The 13,218-nt window shown below is 33.8% G+C and overlaps 1 protein-coding gene across 1 annotated transcript in view; it reads right to left on the bottom strand.

Moving 5' to 3' along the window:
- LOC129944550 (ceramide transfer protein) overlaps positions 1-13,218 on the bottom strand; it is a 70,404-nt gene that overhangs the window by 44,206 nt on the left and 12,980 nt on the right. The window contains exons 2-5 of the mRNA XM_056054070.1: positions 11,687-11,994; positions 11,528-11,612; positions 11,329-11,477; positions 11,199-11,259 (exon numbers count right to left, since the gene is read on the bottom strand). Coding sequence (XP_055910045.1) covers positions 11,199-11,259; positions 11,329-11,477; positions 11,528-11,612; positions 11,687-11,994 — 603 coding nt within the window. The remainder of the gene's footprint in view (positions 1-11,198; positions 11,260-11,328; positions 11,478-11,527; positions 11,613-11,686; positions 11,995-13,218) is intronic.

Raw genomic sequence — 13,218 nt, 5'->3', positions numbered from 1 at the left:
ATTGAACGTGGGGCACTGCCAGGTGCGGCAACAAATACGATCCAAGTCTGTTTATTGACTCTTCAAAAGCTAGCTTGAAAGCAGTGTTGCTACACAATGGAAACAAATTTCCTTCAGTGCTGGTTGGCCATGGTTCTAACATGAAAGAGACTTATGAAAACATGAAGTTCCTTCTTGAAGAAATAAAATGCAGTGAATATGTTTGGAAAATTTGTGGAGATTTTAAAGTCATTCCTCTTTTGCTTGGGCTACAGCTTCTTTACACAAAACATTGCTGTTTCATTTGCGAATGGGACACAGAGATACAGAGAAAGTCACTACACAAAGAAAGTATGGCCCCAGCGTAAATCACTTGCTCCAGGGCAGACAAATGTTAAAAATGATTCTTTAGTGAACCCTGACGACATATTTTTAACACCATTACATATATTTTACTAAAAAAAGTAAAAACTAATAAAAGTAAAAATCCAAATGGATGAATTAACGGATGTAAATAGTATTTGAGCGTTACCAATATCTACAATCCTTTCAAGAATATCTGATCTTCTGCAAGCCGTTACCAACTACTACAACTGGTGCTGAAATTTTTAATTTGATTGAAACATTTTTGTACTGTAAATGACATACCATGGCACGGACTGTGCAAGGCCGTGACTGGAGAAACATCCGATTCAGTCGCAAGAATAAAGACAATTGTTAAAGGATGCACCAGTAGCCATTGCGTTCTACACCGCCACTCCCTCACAATGAACAAAATGCCGGTCTCTCTAAAAGAGGTGTTGGACGAAAGCGTGAAAATAATTAACTTTATTAAATCACGGCCAAAGAATACAAGGCTTTTAAAAGTATTGTGTGATGACATAGGTAGTCTACATACGTCTTTACTTCTTGACGCAGAAGTAAGATGGCTTTTTCGCGGAAAAAACTAATGGGCTTTTCGAAATGAGAGCTAACGCGTGCGACGTTAGAACCTTCCTCATTGACGACAATTGTGTTTTAGAGGGCATATTGTGGAATGAACGTTCGTTACTGAATAAATGATTTGAGTGTATCACTTCAGGGATTGCGTGATACATGTAGTTGAGAAAAATGGAATATGCGTAACGAAGTGCTTCGCTTGAAATTTCTCACGCAAAAAGTGCTCCGCGACTATAAAAGATTGGGAACCGCTGATATAAAGTATAGGGCTTTACAATAAAACGTTTCAATATAAATAGTCCTGTTTCAGCTAGTGTCATTTTTGAATTTGTAATCTTTTGACATTTGTAAAGTAAAAACTGCAAAAAAAGATTTAAAATGGAATGAATTAACAAAACAATAGCAATTCTGCGAGAAAAGTATCCTAAGCGTGTTATTTGTCAAAAATGTTATGATCACAATTGGCCACCAAGAGCTTGGGATTTATAACTTTTAAAATTTGATCTTTGAAAAAATAATGTCTATGTCAATGTTCCAGTTTGATTCAAGATAGAATTTGTGAAGTTGTTGAGGAAATACTAATTCTAAATTTTGTGAATTGGTCGCAGCATCTTTAGCCGTATAAAAATGAAATCTCTTATTGGAAACCCTTTATAAATTTAGAAAATTTCGGTAACACTTCTTTTGTATTCTTATCAGAGCATTGCTAGGTCTAGTGGGTACCCCGATTCCGTCCGTCTGTTTTTCTTTTCTAGCCCCTACAGTCCAAACAAGTGTTGATTGAAATTTAGGTTTTCAGCCCATAAGCTTAAGGCCTTTTTTTCATTTTATTAATACAAAAAATAACAGCATTTCCAAATTATTGTTTAAAATATGTGATTTTTAAAAAACCTTTCTCTAAATTTTGTGTTCTTAATTTGGCTTCTTTCTTCAGAAAAACATATTTTAGTATTGCTTCGGAAGGGTACCCCTCATAAAACCTTTATTTTGTTTTTAAGTTTTCTTAAGAAGTAATGGACTGATTTCAATGATCTTCTATTTCTGTGCAAGCTGTTGTCAATGATCAAATCATTGAATTGATGATGATTCTTAATGATCAAAAATTATTTTTTTTATATTGAAAAAAATATTTATTTTGTTTACAAAACTTAATATCTCAGAAAGAAGTCAACATTTTTTAAGGAAATTTACTTATTTTAGTGCTAACGAAAAATATTTTTAAGAAAAAATCTAAAATTTAAAATGATTTTCGAAAAAAAAGAGATATTTATTAAAAAAAATGTGAAAGCACGTTTGGCTTTTGCAAAAACTCATCTCAATTGGAGTCCCCAAAAATGGGAAACGGTCTTGTTTTCTAACGAATCAAAGTTCAATATATGTATATAATTTATTTATTTATAAATATACATGTATATATGTTTTTGTTGTATTATTATTTTTTTTATTGTTTAAATTATTCATTATTTATTTATTTATTTTCTCATATGTTAATTAATTTATTTATTTATTTATATTGTCTATATATTTATTATTTATTCCCTGTTACAATTATTATTTAAAAATGCAAATATTATGCCCCATAGCCTGGCAATTCCTTTAGATCTTAAGTTTTATTTTTATTTAGTCATTTTTTCCCTTTTATATAAAACCCTGCATAAAACATATTAAATGAAGGTTTTAATCATAGTTTTCCTTCAAATGTAATTTCCAATTCAAAATATCTTTAAAATATTATAAAATTTTTCAGTTGTAAGATATAAATTAAATATCAAATCTCTGAGCAAGCTGCGTATTATAAAAACAAAAACAATAATTTGTAAAAAGCATTTATCTATGAAAATAAAATATCTATCTATCTATCTAAAGTTCAATATGCACGGATCGGGTGGTAAACAACATATCAAAAGGCCGAGAGGTATGAGGCTAAATCCAAAATACACTAAATCAATTTTGGTCTTGGGCTACTTCTTTGACCAAGAAATCGGGCCAATTCGACAATTGGAGGGCATAATGAAGTCTGAAGACTACGAGTATGTACACATCCTTTGTAACACCATGCTGGCTAATCCCCATTGGGAAATGGATGTTCCGACACGACAATGATCCCAAACAGAAGTCGAAGTTAGCCACAAATTGGATTGCAAAAAAAAGATTGAAGTTTTACCATGGCCAATCCCCAGACCTAAACTCAATAGAGAACCTGTGGGAAATTGTGAAAGAAAGAATTGGGAGCAACATTTTTAAGCAGAAAAGTGACCTATTCGATGGAACTCAGAGGTAGTTGAATAACATTCCAAAAAAGTTATTAGTAACCCTATAGCTTCGAGGCCCAGAAGATATACATTTCCTTGCCTTGAAGTAAGAAAATAGTTTGAAATTTAGTTGCAAGATCTAAGTTGCAAATGTTTTGCACAGCAATTTTACCAACTATTATAGTATTTAGTTATTTATTTTTTGTTTGAGTAAAGAGTGTTAATTTTGTTTCCAAAAATTAAAAAAAATTATATCAAAAGAGTTTAGAAAACTACAAAAGGAATTTTGCTGTTTGATTTTCTAAACAATTTTTTTTAAGAATAATGTTGGAGGTTCTATTTAGTTGCAAATGTTTTGCACAGTACTGTATGTATTTGCTGTTTAAATTGGAGTGACTGTATTTTAAATGTTATATAAAGTATAGGGCCTTGCAATAAATTGTTTCAATATAAATATTCCGGTTTTGGGATAGTTACATTTTTGAATCTGTAATGTTTTTTAATTTACACCATTAATAAAATAAGAACGAATTAATTATACAATCGCAATTCTGCAAGAAAAAAATTCTAACCGTGTTGTTTCTCAAAAAGGTGGTCACGATTGTTCACCAATAGCTTGGGATTTAAAACTTTTAGACTTTGATCTTTGAAAAAATAATGTCTATGTCAATGCCCCAAATCGATTCAAGACCTTAGAGATTGAATTTGTAAAGTTATGGAGGAAATACTACTTCAAAATTTGCGAATTGATCATAGATATATTGTAGCAAATTTAGCCGTATGAAAATGATACCTCTTATTGGATCTCATATATAAATTTAACAGAGGTGAAATGTCACGTCAGTTCATCAACCCATTTTGAATATTTATTAAATGATATGATTGATATAATTAAAATGTTTGAACAATGGCAGATACTTTTATTTTAGATTGAAAGTTGGAAAGACGGAGACGATTTCGTTAACACTTTTTTGTATTCTCATCGCAGCATTGCTAGATCACAATCTTATTTTATAACGAGAGTGTTTTAGCTTTGGTTTTTATCATTAAAACTAATGATTGGAGTTTTTTGACAGGTCGGTTATAGAGTTCATTAAAATATATCGTTTATTAAAAAGGAAGGGTTTTTGTTTTAAAATAAGCACTTTAAGTTAGAGTAGATCATTGAAAGGTTTTTATAAAAAAAACAACACTTTTAGAGAAACGATTGTTTTCCAAATTATAAAATTAAAAATCAGATATTCATTGAAAGAACAGCAAAGTTCTGGGTTAAATAGAGTATTTTTTTATGTAAAAAATCTATAACTCTTTAGCTTGAATTTAATACCAAATATAAAAAGCCATACTTCTTAATCGGCTTTAAATTTCAATTTTAGAAACTATAACTGAACCCAAACACAAACTTATAATTTTAATGCTACTATAAGACGGTCAACGCGTGAACTCTCTAACGTAAAAATGACGTCAAAATCTGTTGTTTTTTTTTTAATTCATTTTTAATAATTCAATCTTAAACCTGCCTTAAAGCTAGACAAAAATTCATAAAACTAGCCTAATTATCCATAACTTACAACTAACTTAATGGTCCCATACGGACATTCTAAGTTAAACAATAATACTTAATACTAATGCCTTTCGGCCTTAAGATCTTTTTTAACTTCAATTCAAAATCTGTCCCAAGGGTTTCATGTCGTGTAATCGTAAACGAAAAATCAACGCGTTTATGAATATATTGACGATCATGTGGACGCATTTACTCAAAGCTTTGATTTTTTTGAATTAGTCAATGGGCAGGTTTAAATGACAGGAGGGGCTTGAATTGAAAGTAAGACAAGTTTCTAGTATCTGATTGGCCAGCTGTCAAAAATTGCCTTTCAATTAAGACAACTTTTGGCATTTTTTTTTTAGTTCAGAGCAGAGCTCGAACTGTCAAAAAATTAATTGTGTTTTTTTTTAGCTCTAATCGTTCAGAGCTTCAAATTCGTGTTCTTTTTTTAGTTCTGACCTGACCATGTTCAGAGCGCGCCCTGTGAGCTCAGAATAAAATAAACGAGTAAACGGAGTAAAATTCTGAACGCAAACTAATTGATATTTGAAAGTCGGGAAATTAAAAAAATCATCGTCAAAACAATAAAAATGGCGGAAGAGGCTAGTCGCTCTAGTGTAAAAGGTAAGATAATTTACAAAAAAAAATCATAATTGGAATGTTGATTAGAAAGTTAGTCAAGAAAAATCTCCCTAACTATCAAGTCAAGTCTCCTTATGTCAAAATGACAGCTGTTCATGCTTTTTCATTTTACTAAAAGTTTAACTTTATTGCTCTGTGGTTTATTTAATTTCTTCACAATTCCATTTAATATTGTGTGTAAAAGGGTTTCTTGTCAAGTTGGAAAAGAAATAAGTTATATTTCTTGATAATACAAAATACAACTCGTGTTGGACTTGTATCTTTCTTGGATTGTATTTTCGACAAAAAGAATTTTGGTAGTTTTTGCACGATTAACTGAAGGTAGAGGTTAATGAAGTAAAGTTCTGAATTTAAAATGTTTGACACTTGTAAAACTAACTATAGTTGACGCTCAAAGAATTCAGTTCACTGCAAGTGAAGTGCCTTATGTTGTCTGAACCTGCCCACTGCTATGGTGTCAAATCGTGTTATCGTTCACAAAGATAACTAAACGTTAGGTTGACTCATATGACACGTATGCGTCGACGCATTTTGACACATTGACGAGGATGTCATTTGTGTGATAATCAATGTATTATGCATTGACACTCTGCACGTTGACGTTGCATTGAAGGAGATTTTTTTGTTTTGATTCTTCGGTTTCAGAGAGTCAACGTTTTGACATTTTATGTTGACCTTGTAATTGTAGCTTCATACACAACCATTCAATATCCCTTTTAAGAAATGCGTTCGCATAGTAAAAAAAAACTTTAAGGGGAGTTCATATCAACTGATTATCAATTTTTAATATATGATTTATGTACATGATAAAAGTGTATCAAGAAAAAAAAAACAATTTCACAATTTAGCTTTTGTTTTGTATTGTCGGGTACTTCAAAATCTGTATGAAAAAAATTCGTATTTTTATATTCCACATGGCAATTAAACTCCTTATCTTTTTTAAAAACAAATGTAAAACAAAAGATTTATATAAAAGACAACCAATTTCGTTAAGCTTTTTGTTTTGTATTGAAATGATGTTTTTGATTTTCTATTTATAACCTCTGTATTTTCCTTTATTTAATCGGTCATGATTCTTAATCAACCGATATGACAAATAAATATATAAAATAAATTTTCAAATTGCTTTTGAATATGATAAGCAACAGCATAAATTTATATATGTACATATGTACTAACACGCACATACTTCAAAAAATTGTATTGGGGTAATTACACTTTAACTTGAAGAAAAATATATTTTTTTTAAATCTGTTAATAGTAGAAGTCATCTCATGTCAAGGTTTTAGAAATACTAAATGATGAACATTTTTTAAAATTCCATGATGCGCTTAATTAATGATCATTTATGTGCAATTAGTCCTCAATTGAATAAATATAATTTCTCGGGGGAGTACAAGCTTTGCGAATTTCTATTTATTCATTTGAATTACGCAGCTGTTCTATCTGAATGTTGCTAAAATTATGGAACCATTAAAATACAATTTAACAATTTAATACGCAAATCTGATTTTTATTTCAGTAAAATGAATTAGGAAACAAAGGTTACTATACATGTTTTTAAAGCATTTTAGATGCAGTTTTCCTTTTGTTGACTTCTAAAAGATGGAGAAGTTTGAGTAGTTTGTTGGGTGAAGCCCTAGTTCATACAGGACTGTAGTGCCACCTTAAGTAAGTAAGTTAGAGCCAATATATACTTTAGGGGTAATACCTAAAAGAAAATCCAAGTTTCCTTGTGAAGTTGAGTAAACTGATTCAAAAAATTGAGCAAAAAGATCAAGAGTTTTATTAATGTCAGTAGAATTATCCCATCTAAAATTCATCGTAGTTGGAATTCCTTTTAGAATTAATAAAACTCCAGAATCGTTTCGAATCACTTTTTAAATTAAGCTCCATATTCAAAATATAACTCCTGTGCAAGAATTTGCTAAAAACCATGAATTCTTTACGAATTTTACAAAATTAATGTTTTTCATTTAAAGCGTTTGACATTTTATACTTGGGAAATGATGTTTTTTTTTATTTTTAAATGAGCCAGCCTTTTGTTATACCAGGAGAGGTTTTAAGATACTATTTTCAGTCCTATAAGGTACAAATGAGTTAAAAGCTGCATTTAAGATACCCGTGAAACTTAAGCATATTCTACAAGTATAGGTTTAAAAAATCAGTATTCCAGAGTTCAGTTCCAAGATAATTCTCGAGTGAAAAAGTTAAATGATTTTGGATTGTTACAGTTAAATTTTAAATATCTTTATAATTTTATTTCAATATATAATTCCTTATGGTGGATAGAATTGTTTAACAACTATACGGTATCTGTGATTGAAACTTTCAATTCATCTTGTGATGAAAAAACTAAAAAAAAAACTAAGGTCCTTAGCTAGATGTCTTCAGTTTCGCACTCCAAGCTGGTCAGTGAAGTCACTTTCCACTTGTGCGCGCAACCTGATCCGCGGCCTTCCTTTACTGCGCTGTCCTGTGGGTGTGGATTCGAAGACTTTCCGGGCCGGAGCATTGGTTTCCATGCGCTCTACGTGACCCAGCCATCTTAGTCGTTGGACTTTTACCCTTCTTGCTGAGTCTACGTCGCTGTACAGCCCGTACAGCTCGTCGTTCCATCTTCTCCTCCACTCCCCTTCTATACATACGAGATCACACGAAGAACTTTTCTCTCGAACCGACCCAAGGTGCTTTCATCCGCTTTTGTCATAGTCCATGCTTCTGCACCGTATAGCAGGACGGGGATGATAAGGGTCTTAAATAGCAACACTTTGGTCCCTCGAGAGAGGACTTTACCACTCAATTGCTTTCTTAGTCCAAAGAAACAGCGGTTAGCAAGAGTTATTCTGCGTTTGATCTTAGCGCTGGTGTTGTTTTCTGCGTTTACAGTGGAGCCTAGGTAGACGAAGTCCTTGGCGACCTCAAAGTTAAGTCTATCAATAGTGACGTTTTGACCAAGACGTCGGTGTTTTATGTCCTTTCTTGACGACAGCATGTACTTGGTTTTGCCCTCATTAACCGTTAAACCCATTTTTGCCGCCTCTGCCTCAATACTCATAAAAGCCCCATTGACATAACGCTGAGTTCTTCCGATTATGTCAATGTCATCAGCATATGCTAATAGTTTAACAGACTTTTGAAAGATAGTGCCTCTAGTGTTGACGTGTGTGCTCTGCACTATTCTTTCAAGCACGATGTTAAAAAAAAATTACATGACAGCGCATCACCTTGTTCTGTTAAGTTGTTTCCAACCTTTATGGAGCGGCGTGAATTCTCCATGTTCATCCTGCACTAACGGAAGAGATTGGCAAGGATGGCAAAACTAGACATGGCTCTATACAGCTCGTCCCTGTAGATGCTGTCATATGCGGCCTTGAAATCGATGAAAAGATGGTGGATTTTGATCTAGTGTTCTTGGCTTTTTACCAGGATCTCCCGTAATGTGAATATTTGGTCGATAGTGGACTTTCCTGGTCTGAAGCCACACTGATAAGGACCTGATTGGTTGTTGACGAACGCCTTCAGACGTTCACATAATATGGCAGAGAGGATATTATACGCAATGTTAAGGAGACTTATGCCTCTGAAGTTGGCGCAATTTAGAGGGTCTCCTTTCTTATGTATCGGGCACACTATGCTGAGATTCCACTCATCGGGCATGCTTTCTTCCGACCATATTTTGCAGATGAGTTGGTGCATGCTCCGTACCAAGTCATCGCCTGCTGCTTTGAATAGTTCGGCAGCGATGCCGTCAGCTCCAGCAGCTTTGTTTGATTTAAGTTTAGATATAGCTATCTTCACTTCGTCAAGATCGGGTAGGCGGAATTAATGATTTGCGTCGCCGAGGTTGAGTGGTTCTATCTCCCTTACAGCGGAATTCGGTTCGTCATCGCCGTTATATAATTTGGAGAAGTGGTCTTTCTATATTCTCAACATAGACTGCGGTTCTACTACGATGTTCCCCTGATCGTCCTTACATGCTTCGTCTCGCGACTTGTACCCTTGGGACGTTTTTTCTAGCTTTTGGTAAAATTTACGAACCTCATTCCTGTTGTGATATCCCTCTATCTCCTCGATCGCGCGCTTCTCATGCCCTCTTTTTTTCCATCTAAGAAGCCGCTATTCTTCTCTCTTCTTCTGATGGCTGTAAGGCAATGTTGCCACTGGTTTTCAATGCTTAATGCAGGCAGCATAGGACTCCTTAAGAGGTTACTAGAGACTCGATCGGAAAAGGACATGGAAGTCTCTTGCAATTGTAGCCGTCTAACGTCGAAACTTCTCACAGTACTTCCTTGTTTTGGCTTGGACCGGGAACTCCGTAGCCGTACCTTGGCTACAACGAGGTAGTGGTCCGAGTCATTTTTGGCCCCTCGGAATTTTCGGACGTCCTGTATACTGGAGAAGTGTTGTGCGTCGATCGCAATGTTGTCAATCTGGTAGACAGTTGATTGATCAGGAGATTTCCATGCCCCCATGTGGATATTGAGATGTGTGAACTGCGTACTAGCTACGAGACCGTCTCGCCCCGCAGCAAAATCGATCAGCCTAAATCCGTTGTCGGAGGTGGTGTCGTGTAGGCTTTGTCTCCCGATTATGCCACCAAAGATGTCTTCTCTTCCTAGCTTGGCATTTAAATCTTCTAAGACAATTTTAATGTCATAGCCAGAGCACTGCTCATATGTCTTGTCCAAGAGATCGAAAAATATGTCCTTGGTGTCTTCATCTTTTTCCTCTGTTGAGGAATGCGCGCATATTAGGCTTATGCTGGCGAATTTAAGCTTGATGCGGATCATCGTGATGCGCTCGCTCACTGTTGAAAGTCAACACTTTTTGCCTAAATCTAGTTCCAACAACAAATCCACACCCAAATAGACGCTGTCTTTGTTCTCGGTAGCAGTCGCCGTAGTAGATATCGCAGTCTTTTAGTTTGCGTTTGCCCAGTCCATCCCATCGCACTGCTTGGATGGCGGTAATATCTGCCTTGCAGCAGTTTAGGGCTTCCGCTCGTTGTTCGGCTGCAAGTGGTCTGTTAAGGGACCTAACATTCCACGTACATATCCGAAGTTTGTTGTCCTTATTTCGTTTGCGTGGGTTGTCAACATGGAATCTGTCCGTATCCGAGGCTTTTTGGTGCTTCGCAACAACTTCGAAGAACTATTCATGATATTTTATGTTACCATATAAAGTGTCTTAACCTTCTATCATTAATTTGTATTTATGCTCCGATTAGACCATTAAGAGAAAGAGGACAAATTATGTAATGAATCAACCAATTTCAAGGTCAATTAGGAAGTTCAACCAAGTAATTAGTCATATTGACATTGCACGGCCTAAAAACAAATTCAAAAATGATTTGATCTATTTTTAAGAAATTAATAAAAAATTGTAAATTATTTATTTTTTTATATACCTATCTATTTATTCTTTTTTGCATCTGTTGAGCCTATAGCTCGTAGATTAAACAAACAAATAAATAAAATTCTATTTTCCACATAAAAAGACACTTCGGTCGTTAAAGTGATGTATCAACAAAGGTTAAACCAAGTTTATCGGTAACTCGGCTATGGATTTAATTAATGTAGTTAATTCACAGAAATTATCAAACAAAACATTTTTAGAATTTTGATTTCAAAAACAGACCACAAAAACTAGTGACTCATATTTTGTATGACATGTTATTTCATAATAACTTATTTATAAAGAACAATACATCATAGAGTATGCTTTTATTAACATTGAAACGATCAAATCAGTGCATTAATGACCAAAGTATTCTATTTGTATCAGATTCTTTTTTGAATAGTTTCATGCGATTTAGAACCATAAGTAGCCTAGCTTACCTCAAAATCAGGACCTGGATATGAGATGTTCTTTAATTTTTCTATTTCATCTTTGTACTTTCTGCAAAAAAATTTACATAGGTCAATCAATAATTTCTTTATTATTACACAATCCAACAAAAAAAACTACCTGTTTAATTCATCAGTTTTACGCCTTTTTTCAGTCTCCTTATCTAATTTTTTTCTCCAAGATTCGTCCCGTTCGGCAATAATTTCAAGGCAGTGTTGAAGTGTGGTTATGACACCAGCTGTTGTAGCACGAAATGTTATCGATTCACCCTGTAAAAAATAGTTAATAAATATGAAACATTTGAATTTGAATTAGTTACTTTAAAATCTATAGGTTTCAATCCATCGCCCAAATCGAGGGGTTTTCCTGTTGATTTGTTTATTTCAGCACAAGCATCAAAATATCTAGAGCAAAATTAATGAATATGTTTTTGTTAAAACTGCCTTATACATTTTTGTGTTTAAAATATATTAAGTACCTTTGCAACGTTTCAATTTGTCCGAATAAAATGTCTTTGAACGTTTCGATTTCACCAACTTTTTCCTTTAGATTTCTTTGTGTTTTCTTTAGGCTACTACCGCTGGCAGCTGATAATGTGTTTGATTGTAGGGACATTGTACTCCCATGTCGGCGCAATGATTGTGTATCTGTACTAGCTGATTCTTCTTTATACAATTGTAAAGCTTCAACCCAGTGCATTCGATCGTCTGGATTTTCTGCCCGAAGGCACCAATTGTTGTAATTGTTTACCATAACATCGAAACGTAACTCATCCGATTCATAGGTCTGAAATGGACAAATAAGATGTTTGTTTATTTTAAATTTCGTACAAGTTTAAGGGTATTGAGTTGCTGAGTTGAAATATTAACAATTTCTGGATTTGAAAAATTATTTAAGGGATACAAATAGTATCGAACAATTACTTAGTAATGGTCACACGCTAAATGGTTACTACAAAAAGTAAATCAGTTGATGTAAAAAGAAAATGGTAACATGTTTTTTAAGGAAATTAATGGCTAGTAATTCTATGCTTCAGACTAGAGATAGAAGCCTAACATAGCATAATGAAGGAAATTTTAAACAGTAGAAAAGGTAAGTTTAAAGTGGAGAGTGGCTCTGAAGCTCTGAATATAATTTTCAAATTTGGAACTGTACCAGATCATTTCTGTGAAGAAAGGAGATCCAAAAGAACCAGCAAATTATCGTGGAATATCGTTCTTAAATGCAACTTTAAAAATGTATTCATCTCTGCTTTAGAACAGATTCGACAAATGGGTATAAGCTCACAGGAAATTAAGTAAATTTTAATCGGGATTCAGGAAAGAGTACTCCACTATTGATAATTATTTATTTGTACTCAGTTCGATTGCTCGATGGAAGCTGGAGCAAAATAAAAAACTGTATTAACAGAAATACATTATTCTACAAGCTACATAACCTAGGAGTTTCAACCATTAAAAAATGGGATTATAACGGGATAGATCTGGAAGTAGTAAAAATGTACAGAACCTGGAAATGGAGGTAACATTCAATTTAAATGTAGATTCGTAACTTAAAACAAAATTGAACAAAGCGTAATTAGCGATTTCCGCAAATTGGAGAAGAATCTTCAGTAATAAACTTATATCTGTCGACACTAAGTACCGAGTTTTTATTATTTTACGGGTTCCAGTTCGTTTCGTTCAAAAGTTTTATTGTTTTTTCCATTGTTAATGTTCTTTGTCCGCAATACGATATCCGTTGAAATGCAAAAATGGGACATATACTGATAAAATGAAAGCAGTCTTCATTGGATTTAAGATTACATAAGGAACAAAATTGGTTGAAACTTCTATTGTAGGTTCCTCCGTTAAGTCCTAAGAGTTCGAATCTTTCTTTGAAAATTAATTAGATTTCGTTGAAGCTCAGTGAGTCTTGGAATTAATTTGCTTGATTTAAGCTCATATTGAGTTGGGAGTACAACACTCTTCTGAGGGACTCGCGAGCAGTAGCTTTAAAACCATCCCGAAA

Source organism: Eupeodes corollae, chromosome 2 (genome assembly GCF_945859685.1).
Source record: "Eupeodes corollae chromosome 2, idEupCoro1.1, whole genome shotgun sequence".
In the NCBI taxonomy this organism is placed as follows: domain Eukaryota; kingdom Metazoa; phylum Arthropoda; class Insecta; order Diptera; family Syrphidae; genus Eupeodes; species Eupeodes corollae.
The sequence above is the reverse complement of the archived record's forward strand: the minus strand, read 5'-3'. Positions and strand labels throughout refer to the sequence as shown.